The sequence below is a fragment of the Eptesicus fuscus genome, chromosome 2 (genome assembly GCF_027574615.1).
Source record: "Eptesicus fuscus isolate TK198812 chromosome 2, DD_ASM_mEF_20220401, whole genome shotgun sequence".
NCBI classification, from domain to species: Eukaryota; Metazoa; Chordata; class Mammalia; order Chiroptera; family Vespertilionidae; genus Eptesicus; species Eptesicus fuscus.
Window position 1 is genome coordinate 93648795 of NC_072474.1, and position 23754 is coordinate 93672548.

Genomic DNA, 23754 nt, shown 5'->3' on the forward strand with positions numbered 1-23754 from the left:
CTGGTATTTTTCACTCTGCCTTGAAATTACACTATAAATCCTCAAAGTGTACAAAGAAGTCAAGATCATGAGCTCAGGTTCTGAAAAGCAGTATGTCACCCTGATGGTCATATGTGATTCAAAACAATATTTAGACTCTAAATGTAGAAAAGGCTTATCTAAGACCCAAACTTGATGCTAAAAATGAAAGTGGATAAACGCATGAATAAGACAACATTAGTAAGAAAAAATTTATTTTGTTTGTATAATTAATCTCGTTTCCCCTGAAAAAGAAATTATTAAATCAATGGAGGGCCTTATAACAATGGCAGTTTAGAAGTTAAGATATTCAGTAATTATTTCAGTAGTCACTAATTCAGCAATTAGGTAGCAATTGAAACATAAAAAGATGAGGACTTACGTGAATTCAAGCTGAATAGCATATTCTTTGGAGATAAGTGGTATTTGGTCCGGGGCTAAGCGCTTTGCCAGCTGTAGAGCGCTGTCCCAGTGCTGCAAATCCCTTCTCATCTATTCGGGACGGAAAGAAATGAGCAAGTTATTTTGCACAGTCACCATTAGTGCTAGTTTTAGTAAAGTGATTACAAAACTTTTTGTTTAAAAAATGAAACTTGCTCTTTGCAAAGATAATACATTACTATAGTATATTTTCTCAATGGAGGTGACAGAGTTCCCATGGGGGTAAAAATTGATTTGGGGGAGCAACAACATTTTAGCTATTATTATAAAGGTTTGTGACCCTCCAAAACTCAATTCTATATAGTGAACAACATTAACTGATGAACAAAAGTAGATCCTGAGACAGAGAAGCATTGAACTGTTCAAAACTCAGAGGGAAGGCGGGGGCGCGGGGGGGGGGGGGAGGGGGTAGGCGGGGAGCGGTAAGAGATTAACCAAAGGACTTGTATGCATACATATAAACATTACCAATGGACACAGACACTAAGAGGGGGGGCGTGAGGGCATGTTCTGGGGGGTGGGAGTGGCTGGGGAGAGGTCAATGGGGGAAAAATAATATTGTAATAGCTATGTATGGGCCGGGGGGCGGGGGGTACTTGAAATATCAGGGAGACCACTCTATAAAGTATATGATTGTCTAACCACTATGTTGTACACCTGAAACTAATACAGAATAATACTGAATGTGAACTATAATTGAAAAAAAAGATGGAAATTGTATGTTATATGTTTTTCATCACAATAAAAAAAAAAGGACACTTTAATAAAAAAACAGGAGAAACCAAGATGGCGGCATAGGTGAAACACCTAACCTGCAGCCGGGCACAACAATTTCAAAGGCACAACTAGAGGTCAGAACGGACATCGTCCAGAACCACAGGAGAGCTGGCGGACTGAAATGCCCACAGCTGGGGGGAAGGAGAAGGCCACGGGGACAATCGGGGGAGCCGTAAAAGCCTGAGGTATGGAGAAACTGGCGGAGACACGAGCACGCGCGCCGGCGGGGAGGATGGAGCCGGAGAGGAAGGGGCGGCTGACGGCCTGGCCGGCGTTCACTGGCAGGAAGGAGATAAAGGCTCCGGAGTGCGCTAAGCGCCGGCTCCGACTGCACTGAGTGCCAGTTCCAGGCGAAACCCTGGGAAGCCAGGCGCAGGCTGGGGGAATGAATCTGGGCTGTGGGGTGCAGGCACAGAGGAGCGGGGGAAGGCAGAGCTCCAGAGGCGCGCACGGGAAGGGGCGCAAAGGACGGACTGTTGCCTGCGCCACTGAACTGCCCTAGCGGGAAGGAGACATAAGCTCAGGACCGTGCTGAACCCCAGTTCCGACTGCACTGAACCCCAATTCCGGGCGAAACCCTGGGAAGCCAGGCGCACGCTGGGGGAATGAATTTGGGCTGTGGTGGCGGAGGCACAGAGAAGCGGCGGCTCCAGACGCGCGCACTGGAAGGTGCGCAGAGGACGGACTTTTGCCTGCGCCACTGGGTGGCCCTGCTGGGAAGGAGACAGGGACACCAGACTGCGCTGAGACCCAGTTCCAACTACACTGAAACCCAGTTCCAGGCGAGAATCTGGGAGTCCAGATTCATTAGGGGAGGGACTGGACTGTTTGGCAGTGGGCGAAACTCCAGGGCGCGTTTCTCTCAGAGGTGTTTGCAAGGAATACAGAGGGACACAGACACAGGAGCCTCATAGGGCGGGGCTGACAGGAAGCCAAGGTTGTAGGCTCCACCCTGTAGCTCCGCCCCAGCCAAGCTGAGCAGAAGCTTTTTCCTGCTGAGTGCCTCAGGTAGTGGCTGACCCACACTACATTGGAGACCCAGAAACGAGGGCATCTAGTGGTTGGTGGGAGATGACACCAGATTTCAATCACTTGCATAAGGGAGGCATTCTAGAGGCAGACTCAGTGAGCGCCAAGGCATTGCTGCATCAAGACCCGGCCCACAAACATGTCTCCTGCACAGCAACTCTTCCTATATAGACAAAGAGGGTCCTCACGGCCAATTGGCCTGGAGGACAATTCCTCCCAGTGACACCAACAACAATCAAGACTTAACTGTACAAAGGAGGACCAAGATGGAGACATAGGGCGGCAGCCTGATCGTTGCCTACCACAACAATATTGAGACTACGACGGGAGAGCAGAGCAGACACCAGCCAGAAAGACCGGGGGGCTGGCTGAGCAGATGCTCTACAACTAGAATAAAAGAGAGGGGTACGCAGGATGATGCTGATGCCGGTGACCCAAAGTCCACACTTTAAGAACTATGGCTCAGGCGACACAATGATGGCCTGGAACGTGCTCGGCGCAGTTCCCCCGGCGGTCTCCGGCTGAGGGGACGGCTCCACTCGCTGCCGAGCACGGACAGACGAGCCCCTGGGAGACATGGGGTGGGAGACTCCGTGCTTGCTGACCTCCAAGTCCTTCAAGAATCTCAATGCCCCGAAGTGGCCAGGTGCGCACGCTCAGCGACTGGCTACCGTTGCAGACCCAAGGGCCGACGCAGCGACACCGGACCAGCCCACCGCCGGGCACCGGGCACACCGGAGCCTTGCCGTGCCCGCCGCCCAACGAGTTCTGCGGCAGCCGCCCTGGAGCTCTGAGAAAATGACCGAAGGAATTGCTGAGAGGGAATTGACCAACAGGAATTGGGATCAAGAAGACGAAACCCCACTGAGACCCGAGTCCAGGCGAGCCTGCGAGCCTCTGGGCTCAGATGTGGTCACACGCCTCTGGGTCTAGGTGAGGCCTCACGCCCCTGGGTTTGGGTGAGGCCACGCGCCCCTGGGTCCAGGTGAAGCTGGACTCCGGGTTCGGGTGAGGCCATGTGCCCCTGAGTCCGGGCAAATCTGAACCCTGGGTCCGGGTGAGGCCGTGGGCCCCTGGATCCGGGTAAGGCTGGGTCCCGAGTACGGGTGAGGCCGTGAGCCCCTGGATCCGGGTGAGACCACGCGACCAGGGGTCTGAGAGAGGTAACGCGCCCCTGGGTCCGGGTGGCTTTATGCACCTAGGTCCAGGTGAGGCCACGTGCCCCTGGGTCTGAGAGAGGCCACGCACCCCTAGGTCCAGGCGAGACCATGTGTCCCTGGATCCGGGTGGGGCCTCGAGCACCTAGGCCCGGGTGGGGCCGCGTGCCCCTGGGTCTGGGGGAGGCCAGGCGTCCATGGGTCCGGGTGAGACCGTGTGTCCCTGGATCCGGGTGAGGCCTCGTGCGCCTAGGCCCGGGTGAGGCCACGTGCCCCTGGGTCTGGGGGAGGCCAGGCGTCCCTGGGTCTGGGTGAGACCGTGTGTCCCTGGATCCGGGTGAGACCTCGTGCACCTAGGCATGGGTGAGGTCACGTGCCCCGGGGTCTGAGAGGCCAAGCGTCCCTGGGTCCGGGTGAGACCATGTGTCCCTGGATCCAGGTGAGGCCGCGTGCACCTAGACCCGGGTGAGCCCAAGTGGCCCTGGGTCTGGGAGAGGCCAAGCATCCCTGGGTCCGGGTGAGACCATGTGTCCCTGGATCCGGATGAGGCCTCGTGCACCTAGGCCCGGGTGAGCCCAAGTGGCCCTGGGTCTGGGAGAGGCCAAGCGTCCCTGGGTCCGGGTGAGACCATGTGTCCCTGGATCCGGGTGAGGCCTCGTACACCTAGGCCCGGGTGAGCCCAAGTGGCCCTGGGTCTGGGAGAGGCCAAGCGTCCCTGGGTCCGGGTGCGACCATGTGTCCCTGGATCCGGATGAGGCCTCGTGCACCTAGGCCCGGGTGAGGCCACGTGCCCCTGGGTCTGGGAGAGGCTAAGCGTCCCTGGGTCCGGGTGAGACCATGCGTCCCTGGATCCGGATGAGGCCTCGTGCACCTAGGCCCGGGTGAGCCCAAGTGGCCCTGGGTCTGGGAGAGGCCAAGCGTCCCTGGGTCCGGGTGAGACCATGTGTCCCTGGATCCGGGTGAGGCCTCGTGCACCTAGGCCCGGGTGAGCCCAAGTGGCCCTGGGACTGGGAGAGGCCAAGCGTCCCTGGGTCCGGGTGAGACCATGTGTCCCAGGATCCGGGTGAGGCCTCGTGCACCTAGGCCCGGGTGAGCCCAAGTGGCCCTGGGTCTGGGAGAGGCCAAGCGTCCCTGGGTCCGGGTGAGACCATGTGTCCCTGGATCCGGGTGAGGCCTCGTGCACCTAGGCCCGGGTGAGGCCACGTGCCCCTGGGTCTGGGAGAGGCCAAGCGTCCCTGGGTCCGGGTGAGACCATGTGTCCCTGGATCCGGGTGAGGCCGCGTGCACCTAGACCCGGGTGAGCCCAAGTGGCCCTGGGTCTGGGAGAGGCCAAGCATCCCTGGGTCCGGGTGAGACCATGTGTCCCTGGATCCGGGTGAGGCCTCGTGCACCTAGGCCCGGGTGAGCCCAAGTGGCCCTGGGTCTGGGAGAGGCCAAGCGTCCCTGGGTCCGGGTGAGACCATGTGTCCCTGGATCCGGGTGAGGCCTCGTACACCTAGGCCCGGGTGAGCCCAAGCGGCCCTGGGTCTGGGAGAGGCCAAGCGTCCCTGGGTCCGGGTGCGACCATGTGTCCCTGGATCCGGATGAGGCCTCGTGCACCTTGGCCTGGGTGAGGCCACGTGCCCCTGGGTCTGGGAGAGGCTAAGCGTCCCTGGGTCCGGGTGAGACCATGCGTCCCTGGATCCGGATCAGGCCTCGTGCACCTAGGCCCGGGTGAGCCCAAGTGGCCCTGGGTCTGGGAGAGGCCAAGCGTCCCTGGGTCCGGGAGAGACCATGTGTCCCTGGATCCGGGTGAGACCTCGTGCACCTAGGCCCGGGTGAGCCCAAGTGGCCCTGGGTCTGGGAGAGGCCAAGCGTCCCTGGGTCCGGGTGAGACCATGTGTCCCAGGATCCGGGTGAGGCCTCGTGCACCTAGGCCCGGGTGAGCCCAAGTGGCCCTGGGTCTGGGAGAGGCCAAGCATCCCTGGGTCCGGGTGAGACCATGTGTCCCTGGATCCGGGTGAGGCCTCGTGCACCTAGGCCCGGGTGAGGCCACGTGCCCCTGGGTCTGGGAGAGGCCAAGCGTCCCTGGGTCCGGGTGAGACCATGGATCCGGGTGAGGCCTCGTGCACCTAGGCCCGGGTGAGCCCAAGTGGCCCTGGGTCTGGAAGAGGCCAAGCATCCCTGGGTCCGGGTGAGACCATGTGTCCCTGGATCCGGGTGAGGCCTCGTGCACCTAGGCCCGGGTGAGCCCAAGTGGCCCTGGGTCTGGGAGAGGCCAAGCGTCCCTGGGTCCGGGTGAGACCATGTGTCCCTGGATCCGGGTGAGGCCTCGTGCACCTAGGCCCGGGTGAGCCCAAGTGGCCCTGGGTCTGGAAGAGGCCAAGCGTCCCTGGGTCCGGGTGAGACCATGTGTCCCTGGATCCGGGTGAGGCCTCGTGCACCTAGGCCCGGGTGAGGCCACGTGCCCCTGGGTCTGGGAGAGGCTAAGCGTCCCTGGGTCCGGGTGAGACCATGCGTCCCTGGATCCGGATGAGGCCTCATGCACCTAGGCCCGGGTGAGCCCAAGTGGCCCTGGGTCTGGGAGAGGCCAAGCGTCCCTGGGTCCGGGAGAGACCATGTGTCCCTGGAACCAGGTGAGGCCACGTGCCCCTGGGTCTGGGAGAGGCCAAGCGTCCCTGGGTACGGGTGAAGCCAGATCATGGGTCCGGGTGAGGCCTTGCGCCCCTGGATCCATCCGGGTGAGGCTGGGTCCCAGGCCCGGGTGAGACCACGCGCCCCTTGGGTATGGGTGAGGCCACATGCCCCTTAGTCCGGGTGACGCCGTGCCCCTGGGTTCGGCCGAGACCAAACCAGAGGGAGTCGGACCTCCATTACCACCATTTGTCCACCATCCAGAGCTGAGGGGTCAGTGCTGACATGTACACATAAGGAACTACTGGACATTGAAATTGGGTCTCAAAAGAACTGTTGGTCCAGGGGGAAGCTCGCTACAGATTGATTCATTTGCCTGTCAGCATAACTATTATTGCTCGTCTCACATTCAGTTCTTATTAGTATATATCTAGTGACATATGATCTCGCTCATCTAGGGGAAATGATGAACAACATAGACTGAGGAACAAGAACAGAACCAGAAGCAAGGAGGCATCGATCGGACTATCGGGCCTCAGAGGGAGGATAGGGGAGGGTAGGGGGAGGGTGGGGGGAGGGGGAGAGTTCAACCAAAGGACCTGTATGCATGCATATAAGCCTATCCAACGGTTAAGTTCAACAGGGGATTGGGTCATGCGTGGGGAGAGGGGTGGGATGGGAATGGGGGGATGAGGACAAATATGTGACACCTTAATCAATAAAGAAATTAAAAAAAAAAATAAATAAATAAAAAAAAAAAATAAAAAAACAAAACACTCGACAGGAAAGCATGTCACGTGGATACAGAAACGTATGGAATTTTGAAGCCCCAAGTAAGGAATGCCAAGGGTCTCTGTGGTCAGCACAGACTAGAAGGAAAGCATGGAAGGGATTGCCCCTGAGTGCCTCAAAGTTTCAACACTGTCCGTACCTCAACACATTTCTCTTGTTTATGTTGTCTAGTTGGTGATTATTCATTACAACTGTCCTAGAAAACTAATAAAACCTTCAAAAATGAATCTCCATAAAAAACAAAATACTCAATTCTACCCAACAAAATCTTATTCTTTAGTACTCAAAACTAATTAAAATTAATCCAATCAACCAATTAAATTATTCATTTTCCTTCTTAAAAAGTTGAGAAGTACTTTACTACAGAAATTGAGGTTATTTTCTGAGAAAATCTAAAGCTACATCACAACACGAATAACAGTAAACATAAATAAAATGTGAATCTGTCTTTCTCCCTAGCTCCTGAGGTCTTTTATTTGTGTCTGGTATACAATCCCAAATATAACCAACCAAGAATCTTTTAGAGTTCATTCCTCGCTTTACAGTGTACACATTTTGTAAAGAATTAATAATAAGACCATCAAATCTCAGAGGGAAGGTAGGGGAGGGTGGGGGTAAGGGGGAGAGATCAACCAAAGGACTTGTATGCATGCATATAAGCCTAACCAATGGACACAGACACCGGGGCGGGTGGGTGAGGGCATGAGTGGGGGGGATCGGGGGATAAGGACACATATGTAACACCTTAATCAATAAAGAAATAAAAAAATAAAAAAAGGAGAAAATAAAAAAGAAAAGAATTAATAATAGCTAACATTTCCCAAGTGTTATTTTCTGCCAGGTAATGTTTTAGGGCATTAGCTTATTTGCTTATTACAATTAGGCCTTTTGCAATTAATTGTCCATGTGTCCTTTTTAGAGATCCAGAAACTGAGGCAAAAGAGGCTAGTTGCTTCAAAATACCTCCTCTCTGTACAGAGTGGTGCGGTCAGCATGTGGCAGAGCTGGGCAGGAGGGCTTTGCCTCTAACTTCCTTTACCTAGCTAACCTGTCAACCACGATTGTCTTTTCTATTGATCAGGCACAGTTCCAAAGTGAGGTTAAATGAACGACAGGGTGCAATCTCCCCTCTCCATTGTGAAGCCATCAATCACCTCCAACGATTTACAAATCTTTAGCACATGACATGTGAACATAGCTAAACGTGGAAGAGCTAAGGTGACGTCTTTGCCCTCACTTCTAGCAACCAGTTTCCTACTTCAGTGCGTACCCATCCAAGTTCTGAAAATTTCTCAGGGTGTCCCCAGTTATCTCAAATAATACTATTAAAATATCTAAATATTTTCTTAAAACAAAATTAATTTAGTTCACTTAACATTTAAAAATGAAAATTTGCTACAGAACAATTTGAAAAAGGGTAAGTTGTGAAATTAGCAAATATGTTTTCAGAATACCTCCTCTCTGTAGTTGTGGACAAGCTGATTTGAGGTGAATAACAGTAACGACAGCAGCTACCACTTTTGTCTTTTCTATTGATCAGGCCCAGTTCCAAGAGATCTAATCTCATTTTTAAATCTTTACAATAACCGTGTGGGCTAGATACTGTTATCCCAACTTTATTATTTTTTTAAATATATTTTATTGATTTTTTACAGAGAGGAAGGGAGAAGGATAGAGAGTTAGAAACATCGATCAGCTGCCTCCTGCACACCCCTCATTGGGGATGTGCCCGCAACCAAGGTACATGCCCTTGACCGGAATCGAACCTGGGACCCTTCAGTTCACAGGCCGATGCTCTATCCACTGAGCCAAACCAGTTTCGGCATGTTATCCCAACTTTAAAGAGATGGGATACAGGGCACGGAAAGATCAAATAACCTTTCTAGGGTTGCACAGAGCTGGGATTTAAGCCCAGACATGTCTGACTCTAAAGTCCACATTCTTTTTTCTTTTAAAAAATATTTTTATTGCTTTCAGAGAGGAAGGGAGAGGGAGAGATAGAAACATCAATGATGAGAGAGAATCACTGATTGGCTACCTCCTGCATGCCCCCCTACTGGGAATTGAGCCCGCAACCTGAGCATGTGCCCTGACTGGGAATGGAATCATGACCTCCTGGTTCATAGGTCGATGCTCAACCACTGAGCCGTGCTAGCCAGGCTCAAGTCCACATTCTTAATCACTGTTCCCTATGGCCACTTCTCTTCCTCCTTCTGTTGAACTAGGTAGTTTACTCTGTTCTAGTCCTTCCACTGCAATGCTCATCTCTGGGAAACTAGTGATGGTACACTAGTCCTTAGCCCACCTTTTCTTTTTTTTGTTAATCTTCACCCGAGGATGTTTTTCCCATTGATTTTTAGAGAGTGGAAGGGAGGGTGGGGAGGGAGAGAGAGAAACATCAATGTGGGAGACACATCGATTGGTTGCCTCCCACATGTGCTGGGGCCAGGGATCGAATCTGCGACCCTTTGGTGTGCCGGCTGAGGTTCTAACCACTGAACACACAATCCAGGTCTCCTTAGCCCACCTTTTAAAGCACAGGAGAATTCCATACAATAAATAAAAGATAAATGCGTCTCAGTTTTCCCATTTGGACAACAGAGACTATAACAGTACTATTTCATAGGATTGCTGTGAGGTTTAAATGAAGAACAGTATATCAAGTGCTTAGGAAAGTACCTGGCACATGTGAACACTCAATAAATGGTGGCTGTTTTTATTTGTATGTGTCTGTGTAAGTTATCAAGTCTGTTCTCTTTGGACGCATTTAGATTGAAATTATTTGGTAATGTTACCATACCATGCCTTTTATGGCTCCACAGAATGCAGAATGAAAATATTTTTGAAGTTAATGAGTACTCAGGGGTCCTTAAAGCTGAAGTCTGAATTCTAGAGGGGCAAGGCATGTGGTGTCTGGTGCTGAGGAATGTTAGCCATGTACAAGGTGAGATCCCCCTTTACATGGCCTTCTTCCCCCCATTTGCTGCCATACCTCCAGCGCAGCAACGGGACAGCTGGACGCAAGGTACAGGTCCTGAGCCAGGTTGAAATCATTAGTAAACATGGCAAGATGTCCTGCCAAAAGGTTGTTGTCCTCGATCCCCTAAAAATAAAAGCAGCTTTAATGAGAATACAAATTTTGTGTTTTTGTTTTGTTTTTATTGATTTGAGAGAGAGGGAGGGGGAAGACAGACATTGATTTCTTGTCCCCTTATTTATGCATTCATTGCTTGATACTTGTATGTGCCCTGACGGGGGCTCAGGATGACATTCTAACCAACTGAGCTACCCAGCCAAGGCCATAAGGTTTAACTAAAACAAAACAAAAAACTTTGCTTAGTAAGAATTGGTAATGTTCTAGCAATTAACTTGTTGATGACTTAGGTAAGATTAACTACAGAAATGTAAAATGCATGAATAAATACCATTTACATCCTAACCTGATAATTCTCATAATATGCTGTTTACCTTTATTTGTTCCAAGGACATCACCATGCCAACATCTCCAATAGCCCTGTAGACGCGGATTGCGAACTCCACGTCCATGTGATGGAGGCAATCTCTGCCCAACTCGTTCCAGGCATCGTGGTCATTCAGAATCATGCACAGTTCCCAAGCGTCAGAAAACCTAGGATTGAGTAGAAGCTTAGTCAGGGGACTCTTTTTGCTCCCTACCAGGCAATTTTCAGATTATACGTTCTTTAATGTCATGCCCTAGATAAATTTTGTAAAACACTTCTTAGTCTGTGGAAGTGACTGAAAGGTCTTCAGTAGGGGAGTCAGAGGGCCAGACTCACGTTTTTAAAAGAGTGGAGAATAGATGAGATTGTTTTGAGGCTATCAGCAGAGAGAGAAGTCAGTAAGTAGTTACGTTATAGTACATTATTCCAAGCGAGGGCCTGGGTTAAGATGGGGGAACACAGAAGGGGAAAAGGATCTGGTGTGTGTGTGTGGTAGGTATCTGTGTTAGGACACGTGCATGTATGATTGGAATGAGGGAGAAAAGAGGATTGGGAAAGACACTCTTTAAAAATATATTTATTTTTATTGATTTCCGAGAGGAAGGGAGAGGGAAAGAGAGATAGAAACATCAATGATGAGCTCTAGCTGGTTTGGCTCAGTGGATAAAGTGTTGGCCTGCAGACTGAAGGGTTCCAGGTTCGATTCCAGTCAAGGGCACATGCCTGGGTCGTGGGCTTGATCCCCAGTGGGGGGCATGTGGGAGGCGGCCAGTCAATGATTCTCTCTTATCATTGATGTTTCTATCTCTCTCTCCCTTTCCCTTCGTCTCTGAAATCAATAAAAAAAAAGAAAGGAAGAAAGGAGGAAGAAAAAAAGAAAGGAACATCAATGATGAGAAAGAAACATTGATTCGCTGCCTCCTGCATGCCCCTTATTGGGAATCAGCCTGAAACCCAGGCATGTGCCCTTGACTGGAATCGAATACGGGACCCTTCAGTCCACAGGCTGACGCTCTATCCACTGAGCCAAACCAGCTAGGGTGGGAAAGACACTTTTAAACAGGGCAAGTATGAGGAGCTCAGGGACTCCCAACTACCTCTGACTAGTAGGCAGTGCTAGACAGAGGTTCAAGTCAAAGATGCACACTTGGAGTCAGCCTTGAAGAGATGGTATTGAAGCCATGTAAGCAGAGAAGATTCACTCAGGAAAAAGCACGAGAGTCAGAAGAGGACCCTCCCTGAGCAGCAGTAGCAGCAGTTGAGAGATGGTGGGAAGCATTAGAACCCCAGAGGAACTCACAGTGGCCCTAAAATGTAAGAGAAAAAGGCAGGAAGAGGAAATCTCAAGCAAGGCCAAACCAAACTTTATAAGGATGAAAGTAAGGTGTTGTTGAAATAACAATAACTGCACTATTTCCGAAGGGAATAAAGCACTGATAGTTCACCGTGACTTTCTTTAGAATTCAGACACGTTCTCATATCCATGATCTTACCTGAGCCTCACAATAATCCTGTGAAGTAAACGAGGTAAGTGCTATCATCTCCTTTACAATCCCCAAAGCAAGCGAGCTCCGTGAGAAGTATTTAAAACCCTACCTTTTCAGCACTAAGGTCTGTGTCAGCATTTGCCTCAGCTCATCAGGCCCCACGTCTTTTAAATTGTTGAGGAAGCTGTGAGTGTCAAGGTAGACATTGTTTATTTGTCCACTCTGTGTCTGGCAGGTCAGCTCTCCATTATATAACAGCAAAGGTTTATGAGAGAAGGGAATTTTGGTGTCATCAGCCAAAATGACCCTGGATCCTACATTATAAAACAGACATTTTAATGTTGAAAGGTAATACTCAGCACAAACATCAGAAAGGCATGTTTTCATTTCATTGCAATGGAAATTGATTTATCAACAAATGTACAAAAAGGTGAGTAAGTACCTTGTATAGTGTTCCTGTGAAAGACATAGGTGTATGCCTTATCATCATCATAAGCAATAAAAACACCTTTATCCAATGGCCAGTTTTCCCAAAGTACACCTTTAATGGTTGGTGAAAAATCTGGAATCTCATATGTAGCATCATTAACCTACAAAATAGGATTTAAAGTTTTGCCCCCAGTCTATACATAAATCATTATCATTTGAAGTGGCAGGAGCCTGTCTGTAGCCTTAGCTGGCATAGCTTACGGACCCATACTCAACCCACAACACTCCAACCGTTCCAATATTAGGTCTGGCTTGAAAAAAAACTATAGTTACATGGAAAATCAAGAGTTTTATCTAAAATTTGGTGAATTTGCAGGCAAAACTACAAGTCTGGACACAAAGCTTCACGTTAAGAAAAAAAAAAGCCTCCTTCTCCTTCCCTTCCAAGCTGGCCCTACTCAGAGAAAGAAGACTAGGTATTATTTAAAAGAGGAATTTACTCCTGTGGGCACAACAGTCCCCTCTGGTATCCTGCCCAACCAGTTAAAATTCAAGCCTACTAAAGAAACCTTAATTTGAATAAAAGCAAACACCCACCCACATGTTAGGGAAGGGAGAACACATGCTCTCATGGAGTCATTCTTTGTGTGGATTTTGTTTGACAAGGTTGTTTTTTTCTTTTTAAAATAAATCTTTATTGTTGAAAGTATTACATATGTTCCTTCCCCCCCCATTGCCCTCTCCCCACTCCCCTCAAGGTTATTTTTTCTTAATACCTGAGCTGCAGGTTAGAACTGGAAAAGGGAGTGGGGATGAGCAGCAATAAGAGAGAGAATTCCGGATTTGAGGGGTTTAAGGGTGGTAAAGAGGGCAGGGCTTTAACCAACACATGCTAACTAGCTCCTGTGCCTGATAACATGGAAAGATTAACTCACTGATACCTCAGTCCAACTCTATGAAGGAGGTCATACTGGCCTCTAAGAGAAATTACCAAGGAACGGAAAACTGTAAAAAGAGAAAGATGTAGCAACGTGTTTAGGCAGGTCTTGCTCTTTGCCCTTTCCCTGTAGTCAGACCCAGTTCTGACTAACTCCTGTCAGATACCCGATGTCCCTGGACCCCTCTGTGTACCCTCAGCAGCAGTTCCCACCTGTGGCGAACCCACGTAGGGAAGCTAGGCAGCTCTGCTTCCTTAGGCCTGCTACAGAAATGAAATTTGTACCAGACTGGATTTCCTTATTGTGTAGAGGGAACTCAAGGTTATCTTTATATTTATGTCATTTTCCCTCATTGGTTTGTGACTGGGAGAGAAATGGGTTGAGTAAGAACCAGCATATTAGAGATTTTGCATAAATAATCCAGTCACTCCTGTGGTGACCTGTTATATTTATCAAAGAAAAAAATGAAGGGAAGAGAAAGGAAGAAAGAAAGGAAGGGAAGAGAGGTAAGAGAGAGCAGAAAGTACATAGTGAGGAGAAAGCTGTCTTCACTGGAATGTGTCTTCTCTAAGGTAAAGCAGATCTCCGGGAACGGCTACTAAAGATGGGCCAAGAGCAGCTGTAGGCTTATGTAAACTGTGAACAAATTAAAGCATTAGCTGGATAAAAAAAATTAAATGAAAACTCCAAGTATCTATATATATAAAAGTCTAAGCGACTGTTATGACTGAATGACTGGTCGACCAGTTGCTATGATGTGCATTGACCACTAGGGGGCAGACGCTCAATGCAGGAGCTCCCCCTGGTGGTCAGTGCGCTCCCACAGCCAATCTCCCATGGCCAGCCAACTTCCCCCTGGCTGGCAAACCTCCCACGGTCCCTCTCCCTATCCGGCAGGCGTCTGGCAGCCGGCCCGGACTCAATTGGGACTGGGCGAGATGGCCCCCGATAGGCCCTGATCGCCGGCCAGGCCTAGGCACCCCACCCATGCACAAATTTCATGCACCGGGCCTCTAATAGTAAATAATGTAAAAACACATTTCCTTTTTTCTAAATCTATTTTCAAAAAAGTTAAGGATGTGCAAAAATATGAGTTAACTGAAAATGGTCTGTTTTTAATCATCTAATACAAAAACACGTTTTCTTTGTATTCAGGACCTTAAGGAAAGAGGAAAATCAACTGAGGTGAAGGAAGGACAGGGTCTAGTCCCAGCCCTCTGGGGCTTATTGCACATCTGGAGAGAAAGTCATGTACATGCTGGTACACTATAAAATTGCACAATAAAGAAGGTCAAATAAAAGTGGTACAGAATATAATAACTATTTTTTCCCTAAAATATCTCTCTGGGGCTGACATGAAAAATTGCAGAATAGTGGGAGAAGATTCCTTGATGTGAACAGTCATGAAATGGATCACAAACATGATATCACAGGCATGATAACAAAGTACGATAATCCTTGGCTCTGCTTACGAGAAAATGATTTTATATGTAAAATATATTTAAAAATACTTTTCTTCATGTGTTGCATAAGTTTAAAAACAAGCATTCAAAGCTTTTCTAGACTTACTGGACAGTAGACAAATCCATCACATTTTTCATCAATGAAAACTAAGGTGGTCCCATTGGGGTCAGGGAAAATCCTTTTCACACCGACAGGATGTCGATAATCATTAACGAACTGCCAATTTTCAATGTAGAAATACTGGATGACTCCAGTCTACCAAAAAAAAAAAAAAAAAAAAAAAAAAAAAAAAAAATCAGTCAAGAAAATACTTTCAACATTTATGTTAAACATACCTTCTAATATGAAGAGAAAAAATGTCGTATTTCTGATGAAGAAAGAGTCTAAGAATAGTATTTACAATATCTGCAATGTACAGGCAGAAGAAAATAAAACAAACTGTCTTTTCATTCTCTTAACAGTGTCTTTCAGAGACACTGTTTTTTTATTTTGACAAAGTCCAATTTATCAATTTATTCTTTTATAGATTGTGCTTTTGGTATCGTGTCTAAAAAACCCAAGGTTACAAAATTTTACTCCTGTTTTCTTCTAGAAAATTTAAAGTTTTATGTTTTACATTTGGGTCTGTGACCCACTTTATAGAATGTATAAAGAATTCTCAAAACTCAGTAATAAGAAAATAAACAAGCCAATTAAGAAACAATAAAAAATACAAACAGACACTTCACTAAAGAGAAACAGATAGCAAATAAGCATATGAAAAGATGACTCTACATCATTAGTCCATTAGTGAAATGCAAATTAAAATCACAATGAAGTACCACTGCACACTCATTAGAGTGGCTAAAGGCAGAGTGACAGTATCAGGTGTTTGTGAGGCTGTAGAGCAGGGGTAAGGAACCTCCAGCCCTCGGGCTGTATAAGACCCACGAAATCATTTGGTCTGGCCCTGCCAAGGCATGAGGGGTGAGTTCATTAAATGACCAAAGATAGCAGGCTAATTTTTAAGTTGTTAATTTTGTATGGCCCGCAAATGATGCTATAAATATCCAAATGGCCCTTGGCAGAAAATGGTTCCCCACCCCTGATGGAGAAAACTGGAACACTTATATACTGTTGATGGGAGTGTAAAATGGTACAACGAAGTTAGAGAACAGTTTGTCAATTTCTCAAAAGGTTAAACATACACATGCCATATGATGTAGCCATTCCACTTCTAGGTGTTTTTATCTAAGATAAAAGAAAGCATATGTCCATACAAAGGCTCGATCACAAATAATTATAGCAGCTTTATTTGTAAATACCCCAAACTGGAAACAACATCAATATCCATCCATAGGTCCATGGATGAGCGAATTATGACATATGCTGACTATGGACTATTACTCAGCAAGAAAAAGGATGGAACTATTGACACAAACACCAACATGGATGAATCTCAAAATAATTATACTAAAGCCAGACAAGAAGGAGTACCTTTGTGATTCCATTTACATAAAGCTCTAGAAAATACAAACTAATTTATAGTGACAAAGCACTAAGTGGGGAAGGTGGGAAGGATTGAGAAAACTTTTAAAGGTGATAGATATGTCTATTATTTTGATTGAGCTGATGGTGTTTCATAGGTGCATACATATGTCAAAACTTAACTTTAACATGTGTAGTTTATTACCAATTATACTTCAATAAAGCCCCAATATTTTCAGATTCACAAGAAACAAAATTTTGTAACTATGTATGGTGACAGATGTTAATTAGACTTACTGTGGCGATCATTTTGTAATATATACAAATATCAAATCATTATATTGTGCACTGAAACTAATATAATGTTATATGTCAATTATACATCAATTAAAAAAAAAGAATGAGACAGATAAATACTGCCTTACTGACAGGCGACTGCACTTTGAGTTCTTACTTCAAAGTGCCTGTGGCATAGTGGAAAGAGTGCATTTTCCATCAGGAAATCTTGCTTGTCCAAGTCCCACCTCTGTCACAAACTTAGTGACCTCTCAATTTTCAGTGTCCTCATCTCTAAAATGTCCCTGCTTATTTTATATAGTTAATGAGATGAGTCAGATCAGGCTTTATAATGTTAGGTGTCATGCAAACGTATTATATTTACCACATCACTCACTACTTCACTGATACACCAGACCTACCCTACTGGTGTAAATTAGCACAAAGACTGATTATTTTCAACTTATAAAGTCTCTCAATGGCAATAAGCATGCTTTAAGACATACTCTTTTTAAAAAAACAACTTAATGAGAGAAAATGGAAATAGTGAATAATTGTTCTTCTCATGTAAAAAACAATACCTTTTCTACCAACTTTACTGAATTTAGAGACTGAACAAAATAACAGGTATGACATGCTTTGAAAAGCCTTTGAAAATGTTTTTACAAATATTAGGTGATATTACTGTAACTATGCTTTATGCTCATGTGGCTAACGTAATACTTAGAGGTATAGGGTATTGGTGGTTCAAAGGAACAAAAAAACTGAAGTGGGATTCTCAATATTCCGTTAATTTTAATATTTAGTAAGTGCTTTCTAAATGTAGGCACTGGAAATCTAAAGTTGAACGAAGTGTCTTATATTTGTCATCAAATTAAGTCCTTAAAGCATCTAGATAAGGAAAATGAGGCTTGGAGGGGTTAAAGAGCAACAAGCAAGTAAAAGAACTAATATTTACATTCAGATTTTCTACACTCCATAGTTTTCCCTTTTTACCGTGCTCTCAAAATTGCTTATAGTCACAAAAGCACTTAATACTAGCAAATCATGCCACCTCTGTGCTTTACATATATTTATTTATGTCAATATTATAGTAGTTATATATTTTTATGTGTTATATAATATATACAGGTTGTCCCAAAAATATGTGTATGCATTTTAACAGCTGATAACTCAATTGTGAAAATAAAATGTATTTTAATAAACACTACTTTTATAATTATTCAAAGTGTGTGTATAGCCCTAGATGGTTTGGCTCAGTGGATAGTGTCAACCTGCAGACTGAAGGGTCCCAGGTTCAATTCCAGTCTAGGGCACATGTGGGCTCCATCCCCAGTAGGGGTCTTGCAGGAGGCAGCTGATCAATGATTCTCTCATCATTGATGTTTCTATCTCTCCCTCTCCCTTCATCTCTGAAATCAATAAAAATACATTAAAAAGTGTGTGTATACATTTTTTTGGACATCTTATATTTATATACATATACATGATAATTATATTACAAAGTAAAAACTAGAAATTGTAAAAACAATTGCCGTGTTTTATATTAAAGAAGACAATACGTACATCAGTGCCATAGATGAGGAAATCACCAGTTAAGGCATGACATAAAATCCGGCACTTATCATCCACTGCTGGGAAAAGTCGAGTCTCACGCTCTTCTTGAGTATCCAAGAGTTCACTTTCTATCTAAAACAAAGAATAGCAGTGGCTCGTAGGGGAGGATCTTTTTCTTAGGTTCAATTAAACATTCAGACTCAGCAGACTACATAGGCCGGTTTACTCAGAAAGGCATCAGGCAGGAAGCACGGCTTACGAGCAGGGCAGCATTAGACACCCTTCTAGCAGGAACAGTGTTCACAGGCTCTGAAGTTGTCTAGTGGCTAATCTCTGGCTTCTCAGAAGCAAAGAGCCAAGAACAGATGTGGAAGATGCCCTGGTTTGGAAGGCCCATATTCCAGGGCCAATATCTCTTGAACAACTCAAGAGGCATAGCTTCAAGGACCCCCACAAGCAACCTGCCTAAATATATGAGTCAGTGCATTCCAGGAGGCCCAGATGTATGGCATTCCCATCAGTTTTTATAGTTCACTTATGGTTTCTGCATACAATTACCAACAGGGTCATTTTTACCATAAGCAATGTTGTAAGTAGCACAGTTGATAAACTGCCGGGTTTCTTGGGAATAGAGCTAGAAAGCGGATTGAACATCTCCTGCAGAAGGGTAATGAATTTTGTTACTCCTTTATCCACACCTGGCTTTCTATCAAGTCTATACAAGGTTGCTTCCTGACTGAAGTTTTTAATAAGACGGCTGTTCATCGTCATCACTAGGTTAACTGAGCAGGCCTCCGGGACATCAAAATTATACTTACCAAGTGTAACTGGACTTTGCCTTCAAAAAGAGCAGCAGCATAGTCTGAATGAAGGCAAACACTGGCTACTGTCCCCAGATATTCCACATCTTTCAATTTTTTCACACCTGTAGCAATGAAAACAAACAACACATTAAAATAGGAATAAAATTATATAAAGATTTGCAAATAATGTTAACCTTGGCAAGGATATTCTGAACCTAAAATTTTTATTTTAGCCATGCTAAAGGAAATAGTTGCCATATAAATTTGCCTTCCAGAATTCTATAATGGTTCCCATGAAACAGAGTAATTGAAAATAAAATCACATGCAAAACAAATATTAAACCTTAGTGACAATAAGCTTAACGGTGTCTTCTATCTGAGAATAATTCTCAGGCTTGCTCTATTGCTGAGGGATGTCTGACCTCCAGTGAGGGATGGGACTGGGTGGGGAGGGGGAAGAAGGAGGGGAAAAGCAAGGCTCCCTTCAGATGCTAATGGTCATTATCCAAACAATAAAATCAGAGAGGAAACCTGCTTTAATTAAGTGCCTACCAGACCAAGGAGTACCTAAGAAAGTCATTGTGCAAAGGTAGATACCACTTATCTATCTATCTATCTATCTATCTATCTATCTATCTATCTATCGTGAATCCTCATCTGAGGATATTTTTCCCATTGATTTTTAGAGAGTGGAAGGAAGGGGGAGTGAGAGGGGGGCGGGGGAGAGAGAGAGAGAGAAAGAGAGAGAGAGAGAGAGAGAGAGAGAAACATCAATGTGTGAGACTTATGATCAGTTGCCTCCTGCACTCCCAGACAAGGCGGGAGATCGAGCCTACGTGCCCTTGACCAGAATCAAACCCGCAACCCTTCAGGACATGGGCAGAGGCTCTATCCACTGAGCCAAACTGGCTAGGACACACTTTTTATTTAATTTTCCACATGACCCCTTACAAGGAGAGGAATCCTCATTCTCCAGATGAGTAACTCAAGGCTCAGAGGGGTCAAGAACTTTGTCTGCAGTCATTTAGTTAAAAGAGGCAGAAGGGGAATTTAAATCCAGGGCCTAATCCTAAAGGTCATACTCTATCCCTTATACCAGTGGTCGGCAAACTCATTAGTCAACAGAGCCAAATATCAACAGTACGACGATTGAAATTTCTTTTGAGAGCCAATTTTTTTAAACTTAAACTTCTTCTAACGCCACTTCTTCAAAATAGACTCGCCCAGGCCGTGGTATTTTGTGGAAAAGCCACACTCAAGGGGCCAAAGAGCTGCATGTGGCTCGTGAGCCGCAGGTTGCCGACCACTGCCTTATACCATGTTGTCTTCACTACAAAGGTAAAGAGTAAAACCTTTCCCAAAATTATGCAAAATTTTTAGAGGAATCATAAAACCTTTCAAACTAAGAAATGGATGTCTGAAGAAAAATATAAAAGAAAAACTTGGTCTTTAAAGAAACTTTTGATGTGTAATTGTACCCCACATGCCAGGCCGTCTGCTCATCTCCACAAGTTAGATCTTTTTTCTCTTTTTTTAAAATATATTTTATTGATTTTTCACAGAGAGGAAGGGAGAGCTAGAAACATCGATGAGAGAGAGAGACATCGACCAGCTGCCTCATGCACCCCTCTCACCGGGGGATGTGGTCGCAACCAATGTACATGCCCTTGACCGGAATCGAACCTGGGACCTTCCAGTCTGCAGACTGACGCTCTATCCACTGAGCCAAACCAGTTTCGGCCACAAGTTAGATCTTCTGCTTTTCCCCTAACAAAGCTATATTAACCAACAAAGCTATGTTAACCTACCAGTTCCCTTGTAGTCATAGAATGCTTAAGGTTTAGACTGTGGGACTCAGGGAGACTGCCATGGTTCCTGGGGCAAACAACATTTTGGGAAAACTATAGATAACATCTCAATTCAATGTATATGATTCTTCATAGAAAGTAATGGTCACAGGACAATAATTTACAAGCTTACTTTACAAAAAACAAGACCAACCCTGATGCATGTGACCTTCTGATAGTGCCTTAGAATCTACTTGGAGACCTTATCAAGAGACCAGAAGACCTAAGAAATTTGCCCTAACTCTTACCCGTGCCCCCCTCTCCCCCGCAACTCCCCTTCTCCAGCTTAAAAATCCTTAACTTAGTCCAGCAGGTAAGATAGAGTTGAGGCATTGATAAGTCTCACATCTTCTTGATTGGCACCTTCTTGATCAATAAATCTTTCCATAACCAAACTGACATTTTGATTTTGGCCTTTCGAAGTCTAGGGCACATGACTCAGAGTTTGATAACAAATACTTTCCAAATAAGATCAGAAACTACATGCTAGATAAGAAAACAACTGAATTTAGACTTGCCATTCTCTCCAAGGACATAAAACCAAGCTCGATTATTCATTCCCACAGCCAGATGATAAAGTCCTACTGCTACAAAGTTGGGTTCCACATCAACAGAAACTGTGATCGGTAGCTCCTATAATATAGAAAAGTAACTAGTAAAAGAAATGCTATAACTGCTTTGATTTTATTAATATATAAAATAAAAATAACAGCATTTTCATACTCCTTCAACAGGGTTGGCTACGGTGACTTCAAGGAGGGAGGTGAGATATGCAATCCTTGTGCTGCAGGCATCCCCAAGAATGGGAAGCTTGGTCAGGAAAACATGCAGTGAGCCCCTTTGTGTAGACAATGCCAGCAACTGGCCATCATCTGTCCAGGACAAGGTACTCAACCCTGAAATAATTGATAAAACAAAGAATTATTCAAAAACAAATATACTGTTGCAGGCAAAAAAGCAAATGTTTTTACTTAAGCTTCCAGAGGCATAAAAATCTCCAAATGTTTTCTTTAGAAGTTTAAAGTCTTTATTTAGATGTGGAAATTCACAATGGATTGACATATGAACATACTAACTCATTCAATACTGGCTTAAAGGGAAAATATATAATAATTTAGATTTTACAATTGGAATTGGGATAAAATGCACTATAACTCTTTGGATCAAAGTGGACTTATATCCTTCTAGTCAAGGAGTATGACTCAATGTAATTACTAAAATAAGGAGGCTATTTTTGGGAACTCTAGTAAAGGGTGCTAATTGTATTCCTCCTACAAAAACAAACACAATACACTGTAATTGGAATGATAAAATGTCAATCTGCTTCAGAAGAATTAATACCTTTAATTTCATCATCCAGGTTGATTATAGCATACATGTCTTTTAATTCTGCCAAGTCATGGATTTTAATGCTGAAAAGTAAAAAAATTTAAACACAAGCTCTAAGTTAAATGGTTTTTGTTCATGAACAATTACAAGCTATACATGCTTATTTTAGTCTATTTATAATCAACAGCCACTTCAAACAGAATGCAGAAATCTTATCACATATAAGAACTTACTTTTCCCCTTTATATTGTAGTTGTCATATGTATTGCATCTTCATGCAATGAACACACTATCAGACAATATTATAATATTTGCTTTCAGTAGCCACATATAAAGATTTCAAAATTTTAAAATAGTACATTATATCTACTCAGCTATTTACTATTTCTATTGCTCTTCCTTCATTCTTGATGTCCCTGTCAGTCATCTGTTCTCTCCTACCTGAAGAACTTCTTCAGCAATTCTTTTTGTTTAAAAAATATTTTTATTGATTTCAGATAGAGGTAGGGAAGAGAGATAGAAACATCAATGATGAGAATCATTGATTGGCCACCTCCTGAACGCCCCCTACTGGGGTTCAAGCCCACAACCCGAGCATGTGCCCTTGACTGGAATTGAACCCAGGACCCTCCAGTCTGCAGGCTGACACTCTGTCCACTGAGCCAAACTAGCTAGGGCCATCTGAGAATGTTTTTATTTCCCCTTTCCTACTGATGGATATTTTCACTGGATATAGAATTTCAGTTGATAGTTCTTTTCTTTCAGCACTTCAAGAATGTTGTAATGCTTCCTTCTGGTATCTATGGTTTCTGATGAAAAATTCACCGTCATTCAAAATGTTGTTCACTGGCAGCTTTCAAGATTTTTTTCTTAATCTTGGTTTTTAGCAGTTTGTTTATGATGTATCTGGGACTAGATTTCTTTGGATTTATCCTTTTGGGGATTTGCTGAGCTTTAATAATACATAGGTTTATGTCTTTTGCCAAATGGAGAAGTTTCCAGCCATTATTTCTAAGACTTTTATGGCACAAACGTTAGACCTTTTGGTATGATTTCACAGGTCTCTGAGACTCTGTTCATTTTTTTCCAATCTAGTTTTCTTCTGTGTTGAGATTAGATATTTCTACTGGTCTATCCTTGAGTTCACTGACTCTTTGCTCTCCTCCTTTTAAGTAACTGCATTAATTATATTTTTCAGTTCTTAACTTTCCATTTGGGTTTTCTTTATAGGTTCTATTTCTTTTCTGAAACTGTTTCCATCTGTTTTGCAAATGCTAGCTAGCCCTTACCTCTTAAAACATTTTTATAATAGCTGTTATCTTCATCCTCTTGGCCCTGGAATCAAGTGAGTTGAAAATTTCCTGATTCTTCATATGTCAAGTAATTGTGGGTTATATTCTGGACATTTTGAATATTATGTTATGAGATTCTGTGATTGTTTAAATCCCATGGAGAGGGTTAATTTCCCGCTCACCCCCTTTTGAAGCATGCAGGCAATCAACCCGAATGGGTTAAGGCCACAAGTTTAAAAGAGCCTTCTGGGTTATGGTTTCAATGTCAGTTCCATTTTCAAAGCCTTTGCAGTGGTATTTGGATATGTCCTTATATGGCCCACTCAGTGGCCACTATAGGACTTGGGCTATGATCTATTCCTTAGTTCAGTTCTCAAAGTCTTTGATATATGTTTAGGGTGAGATACATATACACGGCTCAGGGTAAATCTGGGAGTTCATAAATATCTTTATAGGGTTATTTTCCAGAACTCCTCCCTCTCGGAATCTACCTGGTATTTTTCCAGCTTCGTGAAGGCTCCCCTTTTTGGTCCTCCAGCTGGAAGCTGGGGCTCTAGTTACCATATTCTGCCTTGTA

The 23754-nt window shown here is 44.8% G+C and overlaps 1 protein-coding gene across 1 annotated transcript in view; it reads right to left on the bottom strand.

Annotated features, from left to right (window-relative positions):
• Nucleotides 1-23754, bottom strand: part of WDR19 (WD repeat domain 19) — a 71800-nt gene that overhangs the window by 29064 nt on the left and 18982 nt on the right. Inside the window, exons 10-20 of the mRNA XM_028143671.2 lie at nt 21898-21968; nt 21280-21452; nt 21075-21189; nt 18725-18831; nt 17916-18038; nt 14712-14861; nt 12218-12365; nt 11885-12089; nt 10296-10455; nt 9820-9930; nt 401-510 (exon numbers count right to left, since the gene is read on the bottom strand). Of these exons, the coding sequence (XP_027999472.2) occupies nt 401-510; nt 9820-9930; nt 10296-10455; nt 11885-12089; nt 12218-12365; nt 14712-14861; nt 17916-18038; nt 18725-18831; nt 21075-21189; nt 21280-21452; nt 21898-21968 (1473 nt within the window). The remainder of the gene's footprint in view (nt 1-400; nt 511-9819; nt 9931-10295; nt 10456-11884; nt 12090-12217; nt 12366-14711; nt 14862-17915; nt 18039-18724; nt 18832-21074; nt 21190-21279; nt 21453-21897; nt 21969-23754) is intronic.